Here is a 27246-nt window from a genome sequence, read left to right on the forward strand (position 1 = left end):
AGATATTATTACAGGAGCAAAAATGCATTATTTATGTTACTGATTACCTGGAGAACAGAAGATTGAGGTGTTGGTGATTGAGTTCAGAGAATAATGGCATACTTGACTCCACCAACTCACCCAGGTAGAGAGGAACTGAAGCATAGAGTGGAACCAGTAAGTCATGGTTAGCCATGACTGCAAGACCCTATTGAGAACAGATGCTGACCTCACCGGGGCATTTTCTGGATGCTGAGATGGGGCAATGTAGTCTTTTTTGACAGAACAAGTAAGGTGCTCATCATCCCAGAAACTGCTTCTTCAGCTGTTGGTTAATTCTTCAGTGTGTGCCTTATCAAGGGCTAACAGCTGAGCTGTTTCCTGAACGTTTCCTGAACCATCTTTCTCAATTAACTTTGATCTAAGTTCTAGTCTGTAAATGAGAAATGCAAGTAAGAATGAGGGTCAATTTATTTTAAGTAAATTTATCATTAAATATCAACGTGTATCATTTCAAACATTTATAAATATCACAATTTATAGAAAATTAATTAATCTTAAAATTATCGGAACAATGATTTTCACAGTTATTTACATTAACTCAAACTACCTTTGTAGAAACAAACGATGTTTAAAAGTGTCCTTGCCACAAAGTAATAATTTCATAGTACCTTTCTGTAACATTTATGTCACTAAAGTGGCAGCTGCACCAATAAAACCCAGCAGATTCAATAATTTACAAACAGCATAATCAGAACTGAAAATGCAAACTACCATTCATTCCAAACAAAACAAAACCTTTTATATTAATATATATAAATATATAAATATTTTTCCATTTTCATCACTGAAGAAAATAATTAGGAGGCAGTATTTTATTGTTTGTAGTAAAAAAAATTAATCTTAAGATTATTTTAAAATTGACATTGAGAAGCTAGGTTAGGTAAATTGTTATAATGCCTCACAATAAATTTTTTGAGAATTTCTTGGTTGTGGGTGCAGCGAGAAGGAAATTCTTGGGTTTACTGGAAGCTTTTTCTATCAATTAAACCATTTTTCTGTTGTATTAATAATATGTCCATAAGCATATTATCATCTCAAATAGAAATTTTAATTACTTATCAGCAATTTATAACACACTTAGATGGAAAGAGATTCTTGGCTTTTTTTTTCTACTTAAGTTTGTAAACTTTTTTTGATATCCCCTCAAAAGGATCCTAAATAGATCTAAATATATGTCAAAGGAAAAGCAAACTTTATATGGACTCAGTGCTTGTATTTGAAAACAATATTTGCTATACTATTCCACAGGTTTTTTTTTAGCATATAAAAGTATGGTATAAGAAATTATAGTCACAATAAAGTACATTTTCTTTTATTCACATAGAACATATACTTAAATTTTAAATGTTGGCTCTTCAAGAAAGCTTCTCCTGGTAAATAATATGTATAACCATTGCCCAAAAATGTATACAGCTGTTTTCCCCAAAATATTTATACACATAGTGGTCCACTTAAGACCAGCCCCATTAGAATCCACTGAATACAATGTGTTCTTAATTTATAAATGGGCTACCCTCAGTATATAAAATATAAATGCATGTATGTTACACATACAAAGTAAGAAATATAAAAAGGAGAGATGAAAAGAGAAGGAAGTGTTCTTCCCTATAAGATCCTGACAGAAATTCAGTGTAATTAGTGAGAACATGTATTCTTAATTTATAAATGGGCTACCCTCATTATACAAAATATAGAGGCATGTATGTTATACACAATGTAAAAAATATAAAAAAGAGAGATGAACGAGAAAAGAAAGGAAAGTGTTCTTCCCTATAAGATCCAGATAGCAGCAATTCAGTATAATTAGTGAGACCATGTAAAATACATGAAGAATTTTCAGTTTTGGCAAATACTTTTTAGAAAAATGCCTAAGGAATGAGGGTACTAAATTTCTATTTTAAGAATTTAGTAGAGGCTTCCATTTAAACATTTAGTGAAGATGTTGTGGTCTCCCTAATAAGCAGAAAAGAGGACTTTGGGTAGGGGAGTCTGTTAAAAAGAAGCAAACAAAAAATCACAGATTTTTAGCCGGTTAGTAATAGCCCCTTAATGAAGTGTGTGTAGTGCAGGAATCAAATCCTGGCCCATAAGAGTCTGAATATATGTGATAAAAAATTCCAATGGACAGGATATGAATTCTTTCTAGATCTTACAGGAAATGAGGCAGGAAATGACTGCAAAGGAGGGGGTCAGCCCCAAAGGCGGCTGGTCCAATCTTAACTAGTGCTGTTAAAAAAAACACCCAATGTTTCTATAGCATTCTTTCTGCTGCATTTTCTTTATTTCAAGCCACAGGTCTACTTGGAGGATCATGCAGCAAGTGGCTTATAAATAAAATCAGTTTATGAATAGTGTCGTCACATTAAGAGACTGAATCACTGGATTCTCTCCATAGGTAAAGAGCTCGCATCTTTGGAATCCATGAGTTGGTAGTATTTACGGCATACCTAAAATTGGACAAAAATCATATATGTCAATAATAATATACATGCAATTTAGGAGTTAAAGCAATGAAGATGATTCAATCATTATTGAGCTAGAAATTCCATATGGTTCCTAAATATTGCTTCACAGGTAAAATGCAACAAATATAACTGGGCCAATTTCAAAATTAGCAAATGAACACTACTGCTAACTGTTTACCAAGAAAAGTCATTCCAATTTTTCTCAAATCTCAGTATATGTTACCAAGAGAGATCCTAAAGATGGCAATCATATGTATTTTGGAAGTCTAGGAATTTGGACATTTACTGTATCCTTCAGCTTAGAGATATGTTATATATCCTATTTTTTTAAAGACCAAGCTTTTTCATTCTGTACTGGTATCAAAGGGAAACAGAAGGGAAAAAAATATCAATGAAAATATTCAGCTGCAATGCTATTTTCTTTTCTCTTCCAGACCACCATAATGCAGCCAAAAACAAAACAAAACAAAAACCTCAGGATAAAGAAAAAAATAGAACTTTTTCTAAAACAGAATTAAAAAAAAATTAAATTACAGTTCTTCTGGGAAATACTCAGACACTTCCACCAAACATTCCTGAGAAGCAGAAGAAAATAAGCATCTGCTAATTCTGTACAGATTTATGTATACAGAAGCCTTTTGTAGTATGTAAAGCACTAATACCAACATAAGGAATGGTTATTACAGAAGAAAAATATTTGAACAAATTTATTATAAACATGAAGAATACAGAAAATGGTAAATCTAATTTTAAATTTTCATGCACATAACTGAAATTTTATCATGATTTAAAAGATAATTTAATGTTCTGCTAATGTAGATAATTTTTATTCCCTTTCTAATATAAATAACTTTTCATTCTATATTTATATATAGTGCTTTAGTGATGATGCCAATCTGATTAATGCTTGTCAGACTTCTAAAAACAGATGTTCTCCCATATATATAAAAATTTTTTACATTTTAAACCCAGGTCATCTTGTAATTAATTAAGAGAAATAATCCAACTCCCTAATTAAGATTTTTTTAAATGTTTCACTTTCTTAGCAACATGAAATACGTCATTTCCATTTAGGCCAATAATTTGAAGAAAAACTGAACTATCATCAGGAACAACTTCCAAAAATGATTATTATATTTAAATTAATGCTGGTTACGCAGTGAGTTTTATAATGTACTGAGCAATTTTACTATTATAAGAATATTCAGAATATGCAAAAATAATAATTCAGTTTGAATTTCACCAATTTATTTCAGCAATAATTTAAAAAAAATTTCAGTTCACCAATGTATTCTCTTAACTAAAATAAAAGTGACAATAAATTTCCCCAGGTTTAGAGTTTTACAGAAACTCTGCTAACATACTCTGGCCAAAAGTCTTACCAGGATTGAAATATTAAGACTTCTGTAGCAGATTTTCATAAGTATGAAAAACAACTTAAGTACATTTGAAAGACAGTTCAATTGATTTCAAATACTATACATTTCATCTACCACTCTGAACATCCTTTCATTTAAGCATGAACAGTAGTACTTGTGCTTACTGCTGCACGTGCCAGCAGAATGTAGCCCCTCAAAGAAAATCATCTACTAAAAATCAAAGAGAATAAAAGCAGAGTCACAGTCCTTAATTCTGAATTAAATGGTCTATTAACTAGACCTTCAACAGATTTTCCAGGTTCCTAAGAACAGGAAGAAGGAAAAATACTGAAAACTTTCTGTTCATTTATACACAAATACATTAATGCTAACTCATATAATTGTCTAATTTAAAGAGGAACTGACCTGAGAGGTACCTTGCTCCGATTAACATTACCACGCTACTCACTATAAAAAAGCCCAAGGGCAGACTACAGAAGATACTAGGGTCACCTGTTGTCATCCGAGTAGGAGGGAATTCCAGTCAAGCAAACCAAAAGAGAGACACATAATTACAATATTTGTGTTAAGAATCACATGATAGCAAAAAAAAGTTATAAAAATAGTATATTCATAAAAGCTAGCAAAGAGTTATTACTTTAAATCAAAACCAGAATCAAAATTGAGGGCTTATGACAGTTAACAAACAATACAGATAGCATGCCACAAACAGCAAGAACATAGAGCATATAGACCAACATAAACCTTCCACTGGCAAAGCCAAAGAAAGCTGAAGGAGAACTTTCTTTTTGGGAGGCTGCTGATTTTAGCTTTCTTGGTTCTTTCCCAAAAGATACTAAGTGAGCAATACCATTCCCCATCCAGATTAAAATTATAGATCCTTTGGCTATCAGAGAAGAGTTATATTAGTCCAATTCATTAGTTTGAAAATGAATTTCAAACCCTGTTGGTTTCATTTTCTTTTTTACACACAGTTGGTATAACAAAATGAACCTGAAAAGTAATGTTACTATATAATTTAAAAACTAAACTGTATTATCTATATTTAAAATATTGTCTGAGAACACAATTGTTTTGATATTTTCTAACCTGATTAAAAACATTTCCTTTAAAGAATAGCTAGATAGATACAGACATAGGCTTTTCTTGAATTTAAACATTATGTATCTTGAACATTTAACACTTTTTGAAAAAAAAATGTTATTTTGGTGGGTTTGGAGTACAAAGTCATGAAGTCATTATTTATCATAAGCTCTCTCCAAAAAATATTAAATCTCCAATCATTTCTACATTTTAAACATATTAAATGTATGTTAAAAATTCTTTACACTCCATTCAAATATAGTTACAAACAAGAAAATAAATATGAATGCTTCAAAATTGGCAATATGCTTTGGAAATTAAGCTAACATAATATTCTTCCCATAAATTAAAACTATTTAAGGAGGGTAAGAGGCCAGGTAGCAATTTGAATAGCCTTATGAGATCATCAAAATAGGATTCTATCTGTACTATTATTACATAGCTTACATTGGTTGAGGAACAATCAGCATTTCACTAATTGAATATTGTTATCTGGATTATTATACAGTTTTAGAGACTCTCAAAATGTTGTACATGAGTGCTTTTCATAAATCTACTACAAATCGTTTTCACAGTTTGCCTTAAATACACTGCAGCCTAACTGAAACAAACACCAAGTTTGAAAAATCGAAAGCTCTCAAAAAATCAAATTATTTTATCATCAATTCTGAAGGCAGAAACAAAAAAATCGTGTAATTTTCTTTCATTCACTTTTTCTTGGCATTTTACGTTCCCTGACAATAAGGTAAAGCAAACAGAAAATGATCAATTGGCTTTGTGGAAACTTGGCAATTAAAATTATATCCTCAACTGCAAGTAAGGAAGAAGTACGTGTGGCATTGACATGGAGGCGGATATGGCGAGGGAGGGGAACAGGTTGAATTGTGCCATTTTATTTATTTATTTGGCCATATAATATTTTTTTGGCCATAAAATAAATAAAATACATTTTATTTATTTATTTTTGGGGAGCATGCGGGATCTTGTTCACTGACCAGAGATGAACCTGTGCCCCATGCATTGGAAGTTTGGAGTCTCAACCACTGGACTGCCAGGGAAGTTTCTATGCCATTAAAAAAAATACAACTAGTCAAAGAAATCACAGAACTCATTTTCATCAGCTTTTAATTGATGGCAACCAGAAAATAAATCAGAGTGCACGGCTATTGCATCCTTCAAAGCAACTAGCACTGTGCTACAAAAAATACCTATGATTGAGAAGTTTAACTATAAAAGGTCTCAAAACTGCAAACAGTCTTAGCAAGAAAGGCTTTGTCACCATCTTAGAAAGAAAGGTGGGTCTCAGAACAAAAGATTTAAAGACAATGGATATTAAGCCTAAAGCTTATTTAGGAGAATAAACAAAAGCTTCAAGTAGAAACAGGATGATCCCAGAAGCTTCTCTGAAAAGCTGCTGCTGCTGCTAAGTCGCTTCAGTCATGTCCGACTCTGTGCAACCCCATAGATGGCAGCCCACCAGGCTCCGCCGTCCCTGGGATTCTCCAGGCAAGAACACTGGAGTGGGTTGCCATTTCCTTCTCCAATGCATGAAAGTGAAAAGTGAAAGTGAAGTCGCTCAGTCATGTCCGACTCTTAGCGACCCCATGGACTGCAGCCCACCAGGCTCTTCCATCCATGGGATTTTCCAGGTGAGAGTACTGGAGTGGGGTGCCATTGCCTTCTCCGTCTGAAAAGCTAGATACATTAAAAGTGGTTCTTGGGACTTCCCTGGTGATCCAGTGGCTAAGACTCTGGGCTCCTAATGACGGGAGCCTGGGTTTGACCCCTAGACAGGGAACTAGATCCCACATGCTGCAACTAAGCACCGGTGCAGCCAATAAATAAATAATTTTTTAAAAAAGTGGTTCTATACTCACTTTGGGGTTGGAAGGCAGGCTATATTTCATTTATAAACTCTTCTCTCTTAAACTATATGCTTCAAAATATTATTGGCCATTGTTTCATTCATTAAATTCCAAATCTTGTATTTAGCAAAGGATTATCAAGCCATATTAAAGGTATGTTAAAGGCTGTTTCAATATTAAAGGCAGCTCAGAGCTGTTTACAACTAAATATTTTATTTATGGTAGATACCTTTCCCACCTAAGTGATTAAAAACAAAAATCCTCTAATTTCTGCCAAGAGCATTTCCCAATTATGACATTTCTAATTTACTATGTTTGGTACTTTTCTTCCTCTGATTTCAATGAATTCTTACAACATACACTCACTAAGGACTTGGGGGCAGTCTAGGAAGTAGTGAAATGTATTCTGAAATCAATATAGCTTTTGGTCGGTTCAAGTCATGAAGACAGCCCCCCAAAAAGGCAAAGTCAGTCACGAAGAGGAAAAAAAAAAAAACAGTTTAGTTGATTTTTTTTTCATTAGGAAGAAACTAGAAATACTTTTACTTTTAGAAAATTAAGTTATCAATCAAAGGAATAAACTAATCAACCAGGAATAAACTAATAAGGAAAGGTATGGCAGGACAGGAGTTAAGCACATACATCGATCTGATAATTTACATTTTATGTTTAGAACTTTAAAGTGTTTTCAAAATGTTAGAAACTATGAGCATATCATAATGCTATTCTTCAGAGCAGCCTTGCTAAGTATAAACAGATACTTAAGCTATTTAACATACTAGGACAAAGTGGCAATAACAATAAAAACATTTTTACCACTTTCTGAAGACTGAGTTGTAACCCAACCCATTGATTTCATCACAGCTTTCTTCCATGTAGAATAACGAATTTCACTTTCTAGAAATAGAAGGTAGGAAAACCATACATAAGAAAGGCAGTTTACTCAATGTTATGTGGCAGACTGGATGGGAGGGGAGTCTGGGGGAGAATGGATACATGTATATGTATGGAATAATCTGCCAGGAGACCCCAGTTTGATTCCTGGACTGGGAAGATCCACTGAAGAAGGGATAGGCTACCCACTCCAGTATTCTTGGACTTCCCTGGTGGCTCAGACAGTAAAGAATCCGCCTGCAATGTGGGAGACCTGGGTTCGATCCCTGGGTTGGGAAGATCCCCTGGAGAAGGGAACAGCTACCCACTCCAGTATTCTGGCTTGGAGAATTCCACGGACTGTACAGTCCATGTGGTCGCAAAGAGTTGGACATGACTGAGTGACTTTCACTTTCATATGCATGGCTGTCACTTTGCTGTACACCTAAAACTATCAATAACAACTGTTAGTTACTATACTCCAATACAAAATAAAAAGTTTTTTAAAAAAGAAAGTTTACTAAGATGTTCTAAGTACTATACTTATATTCACTCATCATTCTTGATAAATTGTTTCACTTATTAAACTGACGCTTGTTACACTGTATTTAACTGACATGGAGCTTTACCAGGACTCAGATCCCAGTATGGTTGCCAAAGACTGCCAGTGACTGCAGAGAGAAGCTTGTGTGGAAGTTGGAGGGAAATTCAGCCTGGTCTGCAAAATGAAAGGAGATGCGGAGACAGGCTATCTGCTAAGACCAGGTCATTCACAAGCAGGTGGTGATGAATTAGAAAGGAGAATCCTATTTGATCTGCTTTCTCTTTGGGGGAGGGCAGAGGACCTTGGAAAGTAAATTGCTCAGTTATGTCCAACTCTTTGTCACCCTATGCACTGTAGCCTGCCAGGCTCCTCTGTCCATGGAATTCTCCAGGCAAGAATACTGGAGTGGGTAGCTGTTCCCTTCTCCAGGGGATCTTCCCAACCCAGGGATCAAACCCAGGTGTCCCACATTGCAGGCAGATTCTTTACCATCTGAACCACCACAAAATCCACTATGATGCCATTTTTTAAAAATATAAATTTATTTATTTTAATTGGAGGCTAATTACTTTACAGTATTGTATTGGTTTTGCCATACATCAACATAACCCTGTATGAGACAGCAAAAGAGACAGAGATGTATAGAACAGTCTTTTGGACTCTATGATACCATTTTATACACAGCTTTTTAAAAAGGTTTAAAACCAAATTGAATATATAAAACCTGACTTCTGTACACAAACTTAATTACAGGTATTGGGGCTTCCCAGGTGGCGCAGTGGTAAAGAATCTGCCTGCCAATGCAGGAGATGCAAAAGACATGGATTTGATCCCTGGGTCTGGAAGATCCCCTGGAGGAGGAACTGACAACCCACTCCAGTATTCTTGCCTGGAATAGTTCATGGACAGAGGAGCCTGGCGGGACAGTCTATTGGTCTGGCTTGTGGCTTAGTTTTGTTTGTTACAACAGTGAGTCAAATATTTAATGCTCATTGATTTAAATTGTTGCTGCTTTTGTCAGGCTAGCCCTGCTGTGCTTAAAAGTTACCAGAATGGTCCTTAGCCAAGTTAATCCTGTCCTAAAACTGGTCATTGGCACTAAAGAGGACCCAATGCAGACATGATGGGTCAGTGGTCTATATATCTCCCTTGTCACTGTCAGAAAAGGTTACACTAACAGGCTATTAATAAAACTGATAATGTGGCAGTGTTATCCTCGTACATGAAGATACTATAAACAGTAGAAGTGAATGGTAAAAAAGTGATTATAGAAATTTGTGTTTTTTTTTTTTTAATAGGGAACTATTTCTCTTATTTACATTCATTCAGATATGAAGCCAAATATGTTTAGCAGCTGAATATGAAATTACCTTCACATTTGCAATCTTATTTCATTTCTTGATTTGTGACTAAACCACCAAACTCTCTCTCCCTTTTCACAGTACACCAATCTTCAGTCTTTACGAGTACCCTCACTGAAAAAGATAACTGTAGAGCACAGGGAACTATACTCAATATTATGTAATAACCTATAAGGGAAAAGAATCTGAAAAACATAGTATATATAACTGAATCACTTTGCTGTACTGCTGGAACTAACACAACATTGTGTTAGAAATCAACTCTACCTCAATAAAAAAATAAATAAAAGTACCCTCAGCGTTGATCTGAGGTTCAAATCGCTCCATTGTGACAGCCGACAAGTCCTCAGGCTCCAGACTCCAGACGCCAACCCCTTCTGCAGCCCCTGCAGCCATGGCGGCTCCCAGAGCAGTTGTTTCAGGCATGGATGGTTTCACTGAGGGGAGCGAACAACATCACTATCTTAGCAATTACATATGCCTGAAAAATCAGTTCTTCAAAAAAAACTTTTGACTATTGGGGTTTGAAGGAATGAGGGTTTACTGACCTACTGGAATATACAGAATGTCTGCTTGTAACTGCATAAGGATTTTGTTGTTGGTCATTCCACCATCTACCTGCAAATGGCTGAGTGGAATTCCACAGTCACGGTTCATGGCGTCCAAAATCTGAAAAAAAAAAAAAAAAAAACAATGCAATGAACATCATCAAAGTACCACACAGTAATATCTCAGAAAATAGTCATCTTCTACTTAAAAACACGCAAAAGCTCCCCAAAGCCTACAGAAGGAAAAAAGAGATTTCTTCTAGGTCTTCCTTGGTCTGGTTACCACCAACCTTTTCTCTTACCACTCCTCTGCACTCACCTCTATATCCAGGCAAGCCAGACAACTCTATTTTGCACCCTGATTTCCTGCCGTGGTGTCTATGTTTGTGCTGCTATTCAAATCCTTTGCCTAATATGTGTCACTCAGCATCCCCTCAACTGTAAAATGCCCAGTGCCCAGCAGCTAACAGGAACTTAGAGAGTAATGACAGCTGGGAAAAGAAAACAAACTTGCATTTATTACATTACTGTTTAGGCAGGCTTAATTAAAAATTTTTTTTTTCTTTTGGCCTTACTGTGCAGCCCATGGGATCTTAGTTCCCTGACCTGGGATGGAACCCGTGCCCACTGCAGTGGAAACATGAAGTCTTAATCACTGGACTGCTAGGGAAGTCCCCAGGCTTAATTTCTGATTATGCTGGGAAGATTGAGGGCAAGAACAGAAGGGGGCAGCAGAGGATGAGATGGTTAGATGGCATCACTGACTCAATGGACATGAGTTTGAGCAAACTCTGGAGATGGTGAAGGACAGGGAAGCCTGGCATGCTGCAGTCCATGGGGTCACAAAGAGTCAGACACGACTTACTGACTGAACAACAAGAACAAGCTTATTAAATTTTCATAAATTTCTGGCATATATATATATATAAAATTTGTATAGGAATAATAAACATGGATTAAATACAGGAAAAAGGCCCATATTGATTACCTCTCGAGTTTGGAAACAAACAGCTTCTAATGCAGCAAAAGCAATATGGCATTTATTGGTGAACTGAGTGAGCCCACAGATGATCCTAAAAATACACACAAAGATTTTTAAGATTAGAGCAGAATAAATGAGTCATTAATCGGGAATGTTCTAAATATGGAAAGGTTGAATTTGGTACATAGAAGTGTATGGGGGGAAAAAGACATTAAAAAGCCAAAACTGGACACAAACATTAAGTAGCTGGCAAAATCCTTATAGTCTACAATGTTGCATCCACATATGAAAAAGTTCATGATCTATCTGAATAGATGACAATAATATAAAACCAAATCAATATTCATCTAGATGATAGCCTTTTGATACATAACTTACAGGTGCCTTGAAGATAAAAGATAATAATACTAACATAAATAGGAATATAGCCAGGGCTTATTGTGAGATGACATAACTTTGTGGAATTTTTTCTAGTATTTATTTATTGATTTGGCTGAACCAGGTCTTAGTTGTGGCAGGTGGGATCTAGAACCCAGGTGCCCTGAATTGGGAGGGAGGGCAGAGTTCCAGCCACTGAACCACCAGGGAAGTCCCTGGAGTTCTTCTTTATATCATGCCATGGGGCATGCAGTGCAGTAATTTAGTTCCTCAACCAGGCATCGAATCCATGCCTCCTGCAGTGGAAGCGTGGAGTCCTAACCACTGGACAGCCAGGGAAGTCCCAACTTCTTGGAGTTTAAAGGTTCTAAAATTATACTTCCCAAGGATAAAAGGTTTCCTCCATACTTCAAAATCATTTGAAAATAGAAAACTATCAACCAATAAGTTTTTAGCTAATATAGTAAATAAATCAAGACAGACAAAAGCATACCTTATTTTCAATTCTTACCCTCTTGCACTGGGCTCCCAATAAGGTGCATACAGCCCCGAAAATGCTGGGACGAAATAGCAGCCATAAGAAGTACCTACTTCTTTAGCAAGTTTTTCTAACGTTAAAAACAAACAACAACAACAACAACAACAAAAAAAAAAAACACAAAAAAAATCATTCCAATATATACTACTTCTTTTCATCAACAAGCACACATGTTTAAAATATTAGGACAGGACTTTTGGTTTCCTAATATGCAGTACAGCAAAATGTTGCTAATTGTAGCAGAATATGAGGAGCAACAAAAGCAAATTTCTCCTTTACAAAATATAACCCAGTCCAAGAATGAAAGGAACTGGATTCGTTTTGTTAAGGTATTGTAGCTCATTTCCACTATTTTTTAAAAAATATTTAATTTATTTTCGGATGTGCTGGGTCTTCGTTGCTGTGCACAGGCTTTCTCTAGTTGTAATGCCTGGGAGCTGCTCTCTAGACATGGGGCACAGGTTTCTCATTGCAGTGGCTTCTTTTGTTGTGGAGCACAAACTCCAGGGCACGTGGCCTCAGTAGGAGTGGGGTAGGGGCTTAGATGCCTCACGGCATGTGGGATCTTAGTTCCTGGACCAAGGATTGATCCTGTGTCCCCTGCATTGGCAGGCGGATTCTTAACTACTGGACCATCAAGGAAGTCCCAGTTTCCACTATTTTTAAGGTTGCTGACTAGCAGATGAAGAAGTGGCCTTCACTGCATTCCTAATCAGAAATGTGTCCCTGATTATCTCACCTTCAGGTGAAATGAAACAAGCAGGAGAGTGGGTAGGGAGTTCAAAATAATTACCTATCATTTGAAAATAGCCATAGTAATATTTAAATTACAGGTTCTGGAGTTTTAATTCTCACTCTAATAAGAGTTAAAGCTCTTTCTTATCAGATAAATTTAACTGCAGATTCTGGCAATCTTCGGTGTTCAATTTTACACTTGGGTAATTTTTATGCCTTACCGTGACTGTTTATGAATAAGCACCACTAATTATGTCAATTTGTTGTTTTATAAATCTTCACAAAGAGTCTTTTATATATAAATCAAACTCATAATAGGAATCCATATAGTTTAATGTCAAATACAGGGCAAAGCATTAACAGACTGCAAGGGTAAAATATTAACAATTTTCATTATTTAGATTCCAGCCCTTTGTTAGAAGATACTCACCAATTTCCTCGGAGCTTTTTATAATTCCAAGATTGTCTCTAAGCCAGCGAATAACAGCACCAGCTATAGCTACTGAACCCTATGGAAAATAAGGAATCCGAGAGAGAATATATTAAATATGTTATCAGTACATAAAGTTCTTATTGAGCATATTGTCTGTGTATGATTCTACCAGATGGATACAATTCAAAAATTTTAACTTTGGGACTTCTACAAATGTCATAAACCAGGTCTTTTAATATAAACATGGTTTTATCTAAGTTTTTATAGAAATTTTTCATGAGGCAGAGAAGAGAGCCCTCCAGTAGACCTTGGACCTGTTCCCATAGATGGACATCACTGCTGAGCAATCTGTTTCTTGAACAATTGTTCTGTTGCTAAATGACAATGGTATATTATCACCCAGAACACATTCCCATCGTAGCCACAAAGTTATTGGGAAATGTTACCCTGAAAGTTTTTTAAGCCCATTTCCCAAATTAAACAGTATATTAAATCTAGCAACCACACACAAAAAAGTCAACAAAGAAGGCTAACTGCAAAGTAATTATTCTTAGATAACTAATGAGGACCTAACTGTAGAGCACAGGGAACTCTACCAAATGCTCTGTGGTAACCTAAACGAGAAGGACATTTTTAAAAGAGCGGATATATGTATAACTGATTCACTTTGCTATACAGCAGAAACTAACACAGCTGCTGCTGCTGCTGCTAAGTCACTTTAGTCATGTCCAATTCTGTGAGACCCCATAGATGGCAGCCCACCAGGCTCCCCCGTCCCTGGGATTCTCCAGGCAAGAATACTGGAGTGGGTTGCCATTTCCTTCTCCAATGCATGAAAGTGAAAAGTGAAAGTGAAGTCGCTCAGTTGTGTCTGACCCTCAGCGACCCCATGGACTGCAGCCTACCAGGCTCCTCTGCCCATGGGATTTTCCAGGCAAGAGTACTGGAGTGGGGTGCCATTGCCTTCTCCGAACACAGCATTGTAAAGCGATTATACCCCAATAAAAATTCATTAAAAAATAATTATTCTTTACAACAAAATCACCAAGGGATGGAGTGGAGGGGGAATGTATGGCTGTGGCAATAAGGAAGAAAACATACAATTTGGAGTCAGATGAACTGGGTTTAAGGCTGAATTCTATTTCTTAATAGATTCATAATTTTAGGTAAATTAGTTGGGCTTTCCAAGACTCCATTTATTTGCCTATATAATGGTAATGACTATAATAATAGTTACCTAAAGAAATTACAAGGAGGCTTAATATAGGAAGTATACAGGAATATACAGGAAAGTTATTACTGAATGTAAATACTAGTTTCATTAGTTCTTTAAGTGTTAAAAAAACATATCAGCCAAATTCCATTGACTGATGTATGGATAAATGTAGTATACCTACACACTGGAAAATTATTTGACCATGAAAAAACATGAAATTCTGCTACAACATGGGTGAATGTTGAAAACATCATGCTAAATGAAAGATCATATATTGTATAACTCAATTTATATGAAATGTCCACAGTACACAAATCCATAGGCACAAAGTTGACTAGTGCTTGCCTAGGGTTGAGGTGATGGAGTTAGTCTTTGGGGAAATAAAAATGTTCTCAATTTAGACTGTTGTGATGACTGCAAAACTCTGTGAACATACTAAAAACCACTGAATCATACACTTTTAGAAGAGTGAATTGTGTGATACGGGAAGGACATCTCCATAAAGCTGTTTATTAAAAAAAAAAGATTCTGGGGCCAAAAGAAGTATTAGCACAAACCATTAGGAGTTCCAAAAAAGGTTTCTTGGTTCTGATGTTTCATTCATACACATTTGTTCATCTTCTGTGTTTTGTTTTTCATATAGATTACTAATGTAAATTACTTCCATAGCATCACTCCAAACCAAAACATCAGGTAATACAGTAAGTGTAGGAAACAGAACTTTTTTATACGTTGCTTGCCTGTCTATCCCCAGTAAATTGAATTGCAAATGGTTATCCCTTCTTGCCATCAGTTTTCAGGATGTAAACAAACTAGACGCTGAACATGTTGCTATTAATACATTCTACCATTCATAGCTGCTATGAGAACAAGTCACTATATTCTACTGAAAAGCTGGCAAAACACCAGTTGCTCTTTTTACACAGTGAATTTTCAGCTATAAAAATCATTTGAGGAACTGATTTGACATCTCTGTGAAGATAGAACCAGATTTTAAAAGTGGGACAATAACAATTTAGCAAACATCTGACAAGGGACCCTAACCCAATGCCTCTCCTCAAAGAATACACTTCCTAACTTTGATATATTATATACTTAGGTAGAGAGTAGGACCATTAAGGAGAACTAAGTACATTTTTTGCTTCTGGAGACAATTCAACTCTGAAACATCCTTTGGAAGCAAACAATTCAGAGATACTAGTGCCAAAGACTAGAAAACACGTAAGATTCTCTAGACCAGTGCTGTTAACAGAAATATAATGTGAGTTGCAGATATAATTTAACTTTTTTAGTTACCATAGTTAAAAAGGTTAGATTAATTATATTTTAACTCAATATATTAAAAATATTATCATTGCAACATGTAACAATATAAACATTGAGATATGTTTATATATATATATATATATATATATATATATATATATATATAAAACTCACTAAGTCTTGGAAATCAGGTATATATTTTCTACTTACAGCACATTTCAATTTGGACTAGCCACATTCAAAGTGTTCAATAGTCAGGTGTGGCTAGTGGCTACCATACTGGACAGCACAGTTCTAGATCTACATGGAAAAACAGATGTTCTTTCTCCTTACACACTCAAAAAGACACTGGTCCTACATGGCATCTAACCAAGAAATGTGTATGTTTCCAATGGTTTTAGGTGAGTAAACAACGAATTTTAAAAAGCCATTAAGCTGGAAGTCTAGTGGAGTGGTCTTATGGCTATGAGCTAGTGGAACTTCATATTTTGGGAAATCAAATGTTGGTGTACCTCCTTTCCACTAATGAGGGCAATATGTTACACGCTCAGATAATTTTTTTTTCAGAGGAAGCAATGTGGTTATAAAAAAAGGAAAATCAAGATTTTCATTAAAGGTAACTGATTGAGAACATTATTGAAGACATTATTTAAAGCCACTGTCAAGCTTCCAGAAGAAAATTATTTTAACTTTGGTCATCAGGAGTATAAAGTAGTGTTCTATTGTTGAGCAGAGAAGTAGGTTTAATATGAAAAACACTTATCTGAAATAAGTATATAATTTTGGTATCATGATATAATACTTGGTATAGCTCTTTACAAATTAATAAAAATAAGAGAAACCTCCAAATTCACAAAAGATGTAGTCTTCTGAATCCAAAGGCAGGAGATAAATTGGAAAGTGTTATAATGCTTTGAAGATGGGCAGGGAAAAGAGTACAGGAATGGAAACCTAAAATGATAGATAGAAGGTGACTGTCTACTTGTGATCAAATAAGTTACTGTCAATTATATCATAAATATAAAGATTCAATACTTCAGCTCATCAACTAAAAATATGAATCAACTCTTATTCTAAGTCACGATCCACTGGGAAAGCTACACAGAAGCCTAACTGAGGTGTAAAACATAATAGAAATGAGAGGGCTTTCCCAGTGGCTCAGCGGTAAAGAATCCACCTGAAATGCCAGAGACATGGGTTCAATCCCTGGGTTGGGAAGATCCCCTAGAGAAGTAAATGGCAACTCACTCCAGTATTCTTGCCTGGGAAATCCAATGGACAGAGGAGCCTAGCGGGCTAAGGTTCATAGGGTTGCCAAGAGTCCGATACGACTGAGTGACTGAGCGTGCACAAAGAAAAACATAATAGAAATGGGTAAAAAGAAGTTCAATGATAAATGGACAAGAGAAATAAATTACTCAAAACTAGACAAACAGCCTGGAAAGTGAAAAGCTAAGGAAAAGGCTATGTGAAGATTAGATTAAAAATAACCAGGTAGCTCCGATATAATGTCATGGCAGGCAAACATACGTTCCCTCGAAAGTTCCTTGAGATGAATGTTACTGCCATGAACAGTATTATAAAGTAGATTATTTCAGGATGTAGGATGTGTCTCACAATGCAGTTATGGTTAAAATCAGTACATGTGGAGAAAAATTATGTAAACTTTAGGTTATCCTTAAAGTGCTCAAAATCAACCATTAGGCACAGGAAATAGTTGTGTGTATGCTACAGTAATACACAACACTATATAATTAATACTGTACTTAATTTATATATGATTACAAATGCAAAAATCTAACTACAGCATTTGTAATTGCAAAGAGAAGACAACAGGAGCAGAGAGGTGAATTGGGGAAGCATTTTTGAAATGTAATCTGTATCATTAATACTTTGGTAACAAGTTAGAGAATTAAAATTAAAAGCACTCATTTGTCAGAAATTATACACCTGTGGCAGATTCATGTTGATGTATGGCAAAACCAATACAATACTGTAATTAGCCTCCAATTAAAATAAATAAATTTATATATATATATATATATATATATAAAGAAAGTATACTTTCTAAGAAAGTACATTAGAAAAGTCCATAAACAATGTTTACAGGCTCCCATGATCCTCAACTCCTGCTATTCATGCTCTTCCATGATGCTTTCCCTTTAAGTAAGGTGGGATCTATGACTTGCTTTTAACCAACAGGACCTGTCAAACATGACAGGATGTATGTGGCAATATGTATGTGATTACGTTGCATAACATTATCACACATGTTTTCTGGACTCTCTCCCCGCCTTGCTGGTATTAAGTCCTCACATAGGAAGGAACTGCAGGTGGCCTCTAGGAGCTGAGGGCAGCCTCTTGCTGACTGCTAGTAAGAAACTGAAACCTCCAGTCCTACAACCACAAGGAACTAAATTTGGTCAATAACCTGAGTGAACCTAGAAACAGATGGAGTCTTAGATGAGACTGCAACCTCAATCTACACCTTGTGCAATCTCAGTCTAAATCTTGACTGCAGCCCAGTAAGACCCTGAGTAGAGGATCCAGCTAAGCTTTGCACGGAATCCTGACCCATGAAAACTGTAAGGTAATAAATGGGTATGGTTTTAAGCCACTTGCATCAGTGGTAGTATTGTTATGCAGCAACAGTTAACTAATAAATAAGGCTTATACCTAAAATGAATATCTGGCTCAAGAGAGATGAAAAACTCCAAAAAAGAAAAATTTAACACTAAAATCACAAATCACATCAAAGAGATGAGAAAAAGGACATTTAAAGAAAACAATGGGTGGGGGGGTGTTAGCCCCTATGGAAGATGGTATGGAGATTCCTTTAAAAACTAGGAATAAAACCATCATATGACCCAGCAATCCCACTCCTAGGCATACGTCCTGAGGAAACTAAAACTGAAAAAGACACATGTATCCCATTGTTCATTGCAGCACTATTTACAATAGCTAGAACATGAAAGCAACTTAGATATCCACTGACATATGAATGGATAAAGAAGTTATGGTACATATACACAATGGAATATTACTCAGCCATAAAAAGGAACACATTTGAGTCAGTTCTAATGAGGTGGATGAACCTAGAGCCTATTATACAGAATGAAGTAAGTCAGAAAGAGAAAGATAAATATCATATACTAACACACACACACACACACACACATATATATATATATATGGAATCTAGAAAGATGGTCTTGAAGCATTTATTTGCAAGGCAGTAATGGAGAAACAGACATAGAGAACAGACTTATGGACATGGGGAGAGGGGAAGAGAGGGTGAGATGTATGGAAAGAGTAACATGGAAACTTATATTACCATACGTAAAATAGACAGCAATGGGAATTTGCTGTATGTCTCACGGAACTCAAACAGGGGCTCTGTATCAACCTAGAGGGGTGGGAAGGGGAAGGAGATGGGAGGGTGGTTCAAAAGGGAGGGGACATATGTACACCTATGGCTGATTCATGTTGAGGTTTGACAGAAAACAACAAAATTCTGTAAAGCAATTATCCTTCAAATAAAGAATAAATAAATTAAAAAAAAAACAATGGGGTTCTTATAAGAAATCCTCTTTGGAGCTCATGTTTAAATAGGCAAAAATGGCATAATATAGGATTTGGTATATAAACAATACCTATTGAGTGTCTACTATATGCCAGATTCTGGAATAGAGTGGTGAACAAGACAGGCAAGTCTTCTGACCGCAGGGAACTTATATCCTAGTGACAGAATACAGAACATGGAAGTATCAAACCCATAGTATGCTCAAGTTCATAATCAGATCAAAGCTCCCCAAAAGCATTTTGTTTTGGGAAATAACATTTAGAAAAAGATGAACGAAGAAGGGAGAAGCACAGCTTGGGGAAGATGGCACACAGATGGCAGAGGGAAGGCAGAACTACTCACTCTATTTTGGTAATTCTTGCTCTATTTTGTTTCAGTATCTTCCACCACTAATAAAAATTTCCAACTAGCAACAGTGGGACAAATTTAAGCAGTTTAACATGAGTTTAAAGTCTCAAAACAACTGAAGGATCATGTGTCCCACTTCCTTTTTACTAACAATGAAATAGGGACCCAGAGATGCTAACATTCTTAGTGATAAAATCCCTATCAACAGAGATAGTTGAGTTTGCACTTTAAAAAAAATCACCTGTGTCCCTAACAGAGGATAACAGGCAAAATATAAAAAGAGAAAAACAAAACAACACATGCTACCTCAAGAAGAGAATAGCATCAATGTGGACAGAAATAGAAATGCACAGTCAAGTAGGGTTTGAGGCCACAGGCATGATGGATTCTGATTCATTGTTCTGTATGTGTCAGGCAGCAGGAGGGGCTGGAACTGACTCCTGCAGAGGAAAAGAATTCAGAGTGCTTCATGTAAGACCAGGAAGAGTGTCAGTGTTTGAAGCCAGGGGCTCGGTGGCGCTCTCCTGCTTGTGTAGGGGTGCTGGAAAACAAGCAGTTGTCTACCTGCTGACTAAGGCTATTGGCTTAATGGAAAACGAGACCAGAAGGGAAAATTTCAAAATACATGAAGAAATCCAGTATTAAAACATCAGACATAGTGTTCAGAAAACAGAACACCTACATGCAAAAGAATCAACCCAGACTACTTTCTCACACCATATATGAAAAACTCCAAACAGATTTAAAATTTAAATGCAAGATCTGAAAGTATAAAACTTCTAGAAGAAAACATAGGCTGTATGCTCTTTGACCTCAGCAATATTCTTTTTGTACTGTCTCCTCAGGCAAGGGAAACAAAGGCAAAAATAAACTAAAAAGCTTTTGCACAATGAAGGAAGCTATCAACAAAATGAAAAGGCAGCCCACTGAATTGGAGCGAATATTTGCAAATGGGGTTAGTATACAAAATATACAAAGAACTCATATAACTCAATGTCAAAAACTATCTGATTAAAACATTGACAGAGGACCTAAATAGACATTTTTCCAAAGAAGACATATAGATAGTAAATAGCCCCATGAAAAGGTGCTCAACATCACTAATCATCAGGGAAATGCAAATCAAAATCATAATGCAATCTCCCCACACCTGTCATAATGGCTATTATCAATAAGACAAGTAATAACAAGTGTTGGGGAGGATATGGGGAAAAGGGCACCCTTGAGCCCTGGTGTCCACCTCTGAGTAATTTTTCAAGGGGAAAAAAACACTAGTTAGAAAAGATATATGCACCAGCATGCTCATTGCAGCATTATTTACAATAGCCAAGATATGAAAGCAACCTGAATATCTCTCGATAGATGAATAAAATGGATACTTTTATAATATATATAATGGAATATTACTCATCCATAAAAAGGGGTGACATCTTGTGATTTGCGAAAATATGGGTGGACCTAGAGGGTACTTGCTAAGTGAAATAAGCCAGAGAAAGAAAATATAGCATGGTATCACTTGTATGTGGAATCCAAAAAATAAAACAAATGAACAAACAAATTAGAAAATAGACTCACAGAAACAGAGAACAAAATGTTGGTTGCCAGAGCGGAAGAGGGTAGGAGGATGAGTGAAAGAGATGAGGGAGATTAAGAGGTACAAGCTTCCAGTCATAAAATAAACAAGGCATGGGACTTCCCTGGTGGCCCAGTGGTTAAGACTCCATGCTTCTAGTGCAGGGGGTATAGGTTCGATCAGAAGCTAAGATCCCACAAGTGGCGTGGCCAATAAATAAATTAATTAAAAAATAAACAAGTCACAGGGATATGATATACAGCACTGGGAATATAGTCAATATATTATAATAATTTTGCACGGTGACAGATGCTAATTAGACTTATTGTGGTGATCATTTTGTAATGTATAAAAATACTGAGTCACTATGTTGTACACTTAAAAGTAAGTTAAGTGTAATTTAATTACACTTCTATTAAAATTTGATTAAATTAAAATATACAGACTTTTTAGTAAATTAGATAGTACTGCACATCATACGCTAGCTTAGAAGCATCACTTCTAGTAAAAATGTATGGAAGGGGAAGAAATGACATCAGTCAACAAAACTTAACAGTTGGAACAGAATTCATTCCAATCTGACAAATAAGTCTTTAAAATAAGTATGTGCTAAATGTATTCAAAGGAGTGAATTAGGAGACTTCCCTGGTAGTCCAGGTTAGGACTCTGAGCTTCCACTGCAGGGGTACAGGTTCAATTCCTGGTCGGGAAACTAAGATCCTGCATGCCGTGTAGCATGGCCAAAAAAGAAAAAAACAAACAAAAGCCAAAGAGGTAAATTAAGGTATGATTTCCATGAAAATAAAATGAATTACAAACCAAAAGAAAAAGAGAAATAAAACAGAATCAGGTGAAAACTAACCAGTTAAATATTCTAGAAATGAAAGTACTGAGTGAGATTATAAAAGGTAGTAGTTGAGATAAACCATAGAACAGACAAGAGAAAACAGGTAAATTATTGCTCTTATACACTGCTGGTGGTATTTACATATGGTAATGAAAAAGAATGAAACAATAGTGGTGAATCTCACAAATAGAATGTTGAGTGAAAGAGACCAAAGTTTGCATACTGTATTACTCAGGCTCACTCTTTTGTATTATTAACATATAAACTATTAAAAACATGCAAAACTAACTCTGGTGTTCAGGGTTGCACATTTAAGTGTTAGAACTATAAAGAAAATAAGAAAGTGGTTATGATAAAACTCAAGGCAGCAGTTACCTGAGGGGAAAGGAAAGAGGCTGTGATTGGGAGTCGCAATAGTGGGTTCTTGGCAGTTCTGTTTTTTGACCTGGGTGAGGTTACATGGGTCTTCATCTTTAATATTTCTTTTTTCTGGCTGTGCAGCATGTGAAAACTTAGTTTCCTGACCAAGGATCGAACCTGGGCCCCTTGCAGTTAAAGTGTGGAGTCTTAATCACTCAACTGCCAGGGAAGTCCCACATGGGTCTTCTTTAATAATAACGTGCTAAGCTGTATATTGATGGTTTATGCATTTTTTCCTACGTTTTACATTTCACAATTAAAATGTTTTTGTTTTATTTGTTTTAAAGAGAAAACTTTGAAATGTAGATACTGAGAAACTCACCAGGGATACAGCACAGAGAAACAAAGAGTTTAAAAATATATAAAATGGCAGTTAAGAGACATGGAGGGTGGGTTGGAAAGTTCCAATATCCAGACAATAGCAATTCCATATGAGGATGGAGGCAGTGGTAGAGAAGCAATATTTGAAGAGATAATTGCTGAGAATGTTTCAGAACTGAAGACTTGTATCCAAGTACCTAACAGAATAAGTAAAAATAAATCTAAACTAAGGCATATCATAGTAAAACTATGGAATGTCAATGATAAGGATATAAAGTTTAAAAACTTTATATCAGGGCAGCCAAGGTCTGATTGGCAGCAAAACATGGCCGGAAGGGATGTAGCTACAAAAACTGAGATTTTTACATCCACTCCAGAGAGAGGGCACAATAAAGAGAAACCTATAAAGAATAGGCTTACTACCCCAGATTCTATGAACTTTGAAAGGTTGTCCCTCAGCAAGAAAAACCTGGGGGTGGTGAATGGGGACATAAAAGGTCTGGGACCAAAGAAATGATACTGGACACAGAAATTGATAAATATGTCAATTAATATGATTTTTGATTGACTGAAAATAGTATGAATTACTGTATGTTTAAGAAAAGGGGAAAATGAAAATTGTGAATTCCATGACTGCTGGTGGAGGTGGTAGGTATAAAGCATTCAAGGTCCTCATCATGGTTGGATGGTTATTAAAAATATTAAACAATTATAAACACTCTTGGAAAAATATATAATTATTATTTTGAAAGTACTACTAAAAAAACCCCCAAACAATTAGAAATGCCTTATGTTGCTTCCTAGTCAGCAGAGGCATAATGAAAGAAGACTAAAAACTAAGAGGGGTAGGCATAGTTTCTGTTTTCAAAGAGGGCACTTTTAAAAATTTTTATTTATTTATTTATTTTGGCCTCACCAGGTGGCTTGTGGGATCTTTGTTCCCTGACGGGAGATTGAAACTCTGCCCCTGGCAGTAAAAGCATGGAGTCCCAACCACTGGACCACCAGGAAATTCCCTAGAGAGAGTACTTCTGAAAGTAAAGAAAGTTACTTTTTGACACCTCAGATTGCAAAGCCTAACCAAAATCTGTCAAATTACAGAAATGAGTATTAAATACCTGCTTTATAAGCACTTTCCCCCAAAATGAAGCAGGGCGACTAGGTGGAATTTGCATGAATTCACTGAGAAAAAGTTATACCAATCTAGCTTGATTCTCTGCATTCTTTTTTGATTTTTAAAAAAATTTTACAAGATTTTTGTGAAAAGAATTAGAAAATATGGAAAAGAAATTCTGTCGTTAACAAACTAGTGTGTGTGTGTGTGTGTGTTATGGCCGAGTTTCTAGGTTAGCAGAAGGGTGTGACATATGGGGGATGCAGTGAAAAGAACACTGGACTGGGGAGACTGAAACCCTGAATATTCAGATGTATAAGGAAGGAGATGGTCCAGTGGGGCAGCCTAGGCATCTAGACTCTGATGTCCAATAATGTGAATTTGCATCAAACTACCTTGGCCAAATGACTCCAGTTTCACTTGCCTTCTTCATGCATGAAACAAGGGGATAGCAGGGTATAGCGAAGCCTGTTGTCATCTAATCCACTGCTTCCCTCAGCTTTAAAATTCTATGAAACTAAAAAAAATTACATGAATCAAAAGAAAATCATATGGTAATATATATGCTGGTGCTCTGTGACAACACGGAGGGATACAGTGGGGAGGGAGGTGGGTTCAGGATGGAATAGACACATGTATACCTATGGCCAATTCATACTGATGTATGGCAAAACCCATCACAGTACTGTAGTCATTATCCTCCAATTAAAAGAAATAAAAAAAAAATCATAAAGCTAATGTGTTAAGTCTCCAGATAAGACAAAACTGGAAGAGTAAGGGTGAAGAATGAAAAAGCATTCAGACTTGTGTCAGAATTGGCTGAAATCACTATCATGAAATTTAATAGGAAGAAACAAAGACCTCAATTTAGATGAACAAAAGATCATCTGTGCAAATATTAATACAAAATGGCATAGACGTGGCTTGATAATTCACTCAAAAAGAGCTAGATATTTTAATATATGCTCTTGGAGCCAATGATATGATGGGATGATTAGATTAAATTAACCAACTCTCCGACTAGAGTAGCAGAAATAGTATTTATGGCCATGAAGGCACAAATCCCATGGTGGGCATATTTCATTTTATTATTTTTTAAACATTTATGTATTTGGCTGCACAGGGTCTTAGCTGCAGCATGTGGGATCTAGTTCCCTGACCAGAGTTAAACCTGGGCCCCCGGCATTGGAGCATGGAGTCTTAACCACTGGACAACCAGGGAAGTCCCAGGAATACCTCATTTTACTGTGCTTCCCAGATACTAGGTTTGTTTGTTTTTTTTCCCCCACAAATTGAAGGTTTGTGGCAACCCTACACAGAGCAAGTCTACTGGTACCATTTTTCTAACATTTGCTCACTTTGTATCTCTATGTCACATTTTGGTAATTCTAACAATATTTCAAATTTTATTATATTTGTTAAGGTGATCTGTGATTAGTGATTTTTGGTGTTACTACTGTAATTGTTCTGGGGTGCCACAAATTGTTCCTATATAAGACGGTGAACTTGACGATAAATGTGTATGTATGTTCTAACAGCTCCACCAACTGGCCATTCCCCATTTCTCTACTTCTCCTCAGACCTCCCTATTCCTCGAGATGGAACAATATTGAAATTAGGCGAATTAATAACCCTACAGTGACCTCTAAATGATGCTCAAGTGAAACGAGGAGTCCCATGTCTCACTTTAAACCAAAAACTCAATAGAAATAATTAAACAAGTGAGGAAATAATATCTAAAGCTGAGATAGGCTGAAAGCTAGGCCTCTGGCACCAAATGGTTAGCCAAGTTGTGAATGCAAAGGAAAACTTGAAGTAAATTAAAAGTGCTATTCCAGTGAACACACGAATGATAAAGAAGTGAAACAACTTTACTGCTGATATGGAGCAAGTCTGAGTGATCTGGATAGGAGATCAAATGAACCACAACATTCCCTTAAGCCAGAGCAAGGCCCTAACTCTCTTTAATTCTATGAAGGCTGGAAGAGAAGAAGCTTCAGAAAAAAATGTTTGGAGCTAGCAGAGGTTGGTTCACGTAGTTTAAGGAAAGAAATTGTCTCTGTAACATAAAAATGTGAGGTGAAGCAGCAAGTGGTGATGTAGAAGCCACAGCAAGTTATCCAGAAGATCTAGCTAAGGCCATTAATGAAGGTGGCTACTAAACAACACATTTTCAATGTAGATGAAATAGCCTTATATTGGAAGGAAAGACATCTGAGACTTTCACAGCTGGAGAGAAGAAGTCAATGTCTAACTTCAAAGCTTCAGAGGATAGGCTCTCTCTCTTGTTAGGGGCTAATGCAGCTGGTGACCTTAAGTTGAAGCCAATGTTCATTTACCACTCTGAAAATCCTAGGGTCCTTAAGAATTACAGTAAATCTACGCTGCTTGTGCTCTATAAATGAAACAAGAAAGCTTAGATGACAGCACATCTGTTCACAACATGAAGTGCTGAATATTTTAAACCCACTGTGGAAACATGATGCTCAGAAGAGGATTCCCTTCAAAATATGAAGGGAACTGACAATGTATCTGGTCACACAAGAGCTCTGATGGAGACCTACATTGAGATTCATGTTGTTTTCCTGCCTACTAATGCAACATATGGGCTTCCCTGATGGCTCATGGATAAAGAATCTGCCTGCCAATGCAAGAGATATGTGTTTGATCCCTGTGTTGGGAAGATCCCTTGGAGAAGGCAATGACAACCCACTCCAGTATTCTTGCCTGGAGAATCACATGGACGGAGGAGTCTGGTGGGATACAGTCCATGGTGTCAAGAAGAGTTGGACATGACTAAGTGACTAAACAACAACAACAACACAGTATACATTCTGCAGCCCATGAATCAAGGAGTAATTTTGAATTTCAACTCTCACTGTTTTAAGAAAGACAACTTGTATGGCTACAGTTGCCATAGACAGTGATTTCTCTGATGAATCTATCCTGGGCAAACTATAATGAAAACCTACTAGAAAGGATTCATCATTCTAGATGCCATAAGAACATTTGTAACTCATATGAAGAGGTCAAAATTACATTAACCAGAGTTTAGAAGAAGTTCACTCCATTCCTCATGGATGACTTTGAGAAGTTCAACACTGTTTCTAGGAAGTAACTAAAATTAACGAGAACTAGAATTGGAAATGGAGCTTTTTTGTGACTGAATTGTTGCAAAGTCATGATAAAGCTATAGCGACTGAGAAGTTGCTTTTCATTCTTACAGATAACACATTCATTTTGATATATGGCAAAACCAATACAATATTGTCAAGTTAAATAAAATAAAATTTTAAAAAAAGATAAAAAATAAATAAAAAGGCATATTTATG

General features: G+C 36.1%; 1 protein-coding gene across 6 annotated transcripts in view; it reads right to left on the reverse strand.

The window, feature by feature from the left end:
- Positions 1-432: 432 nt before the first annotated feature.
- GK (glycerol kinase) overlaps positions 433-27246 on the reverse strand; it is a 76172-nt gene continuing 49358 nt past the window's right edge. For 3 of the 6 annotated variants that reach the window (XM_005228313.3, XM_005228312.5, XM_010822100.4), the window contains 8 exons: positions 13224-13302; positions 12032-12128; positions 11149-11233; positions 10161-10281; positions 9906-10049; positions 7651-7731; positions 4292-4378; positions 433-2489 (listed from right to left, as the gene is read on the reverse strand). In XM_005228313.3, coding sequence (XP_005228370.1) covers positions 2479-2489; positions 4292-4378; positions 7651-7731; positions 9906-10049; positions 10161-10281; positions 11149-11233; positions 12032-12128; positions 13224-13302 — 705 coding nt within the window. In that variant the 3' untranslated portion in view covers positions 433-2478. The remainder of the gene's footprint in view (positions 2490-4291; positions 4379-7650; positions 7732-9905; positions 10050-10160; positions 10282-11148; positions 11234-12031; positions 12129-13223; positions 13303-27246) is intronic. The other 3 variants (XM_024987813.2, XM_010822101.4, NM_001075236.1) reach the window with 2 other exon arrangements.

This window comes from Bos taurus, chromosome X (assembly GCF_002263795.3).
Source record: "Bos taurus isolate L1 Dominette 01449 registration number 42190680 breed Hereford chromosome X, ARS-UCD2.0, whole genome shotgun sequence".
Taxonomy (NCBI): Eukaryota; Metazoa; Chordata; class Mammalia; order Artiodactyla; family Bovidae; genus Bos; species Bos taurus.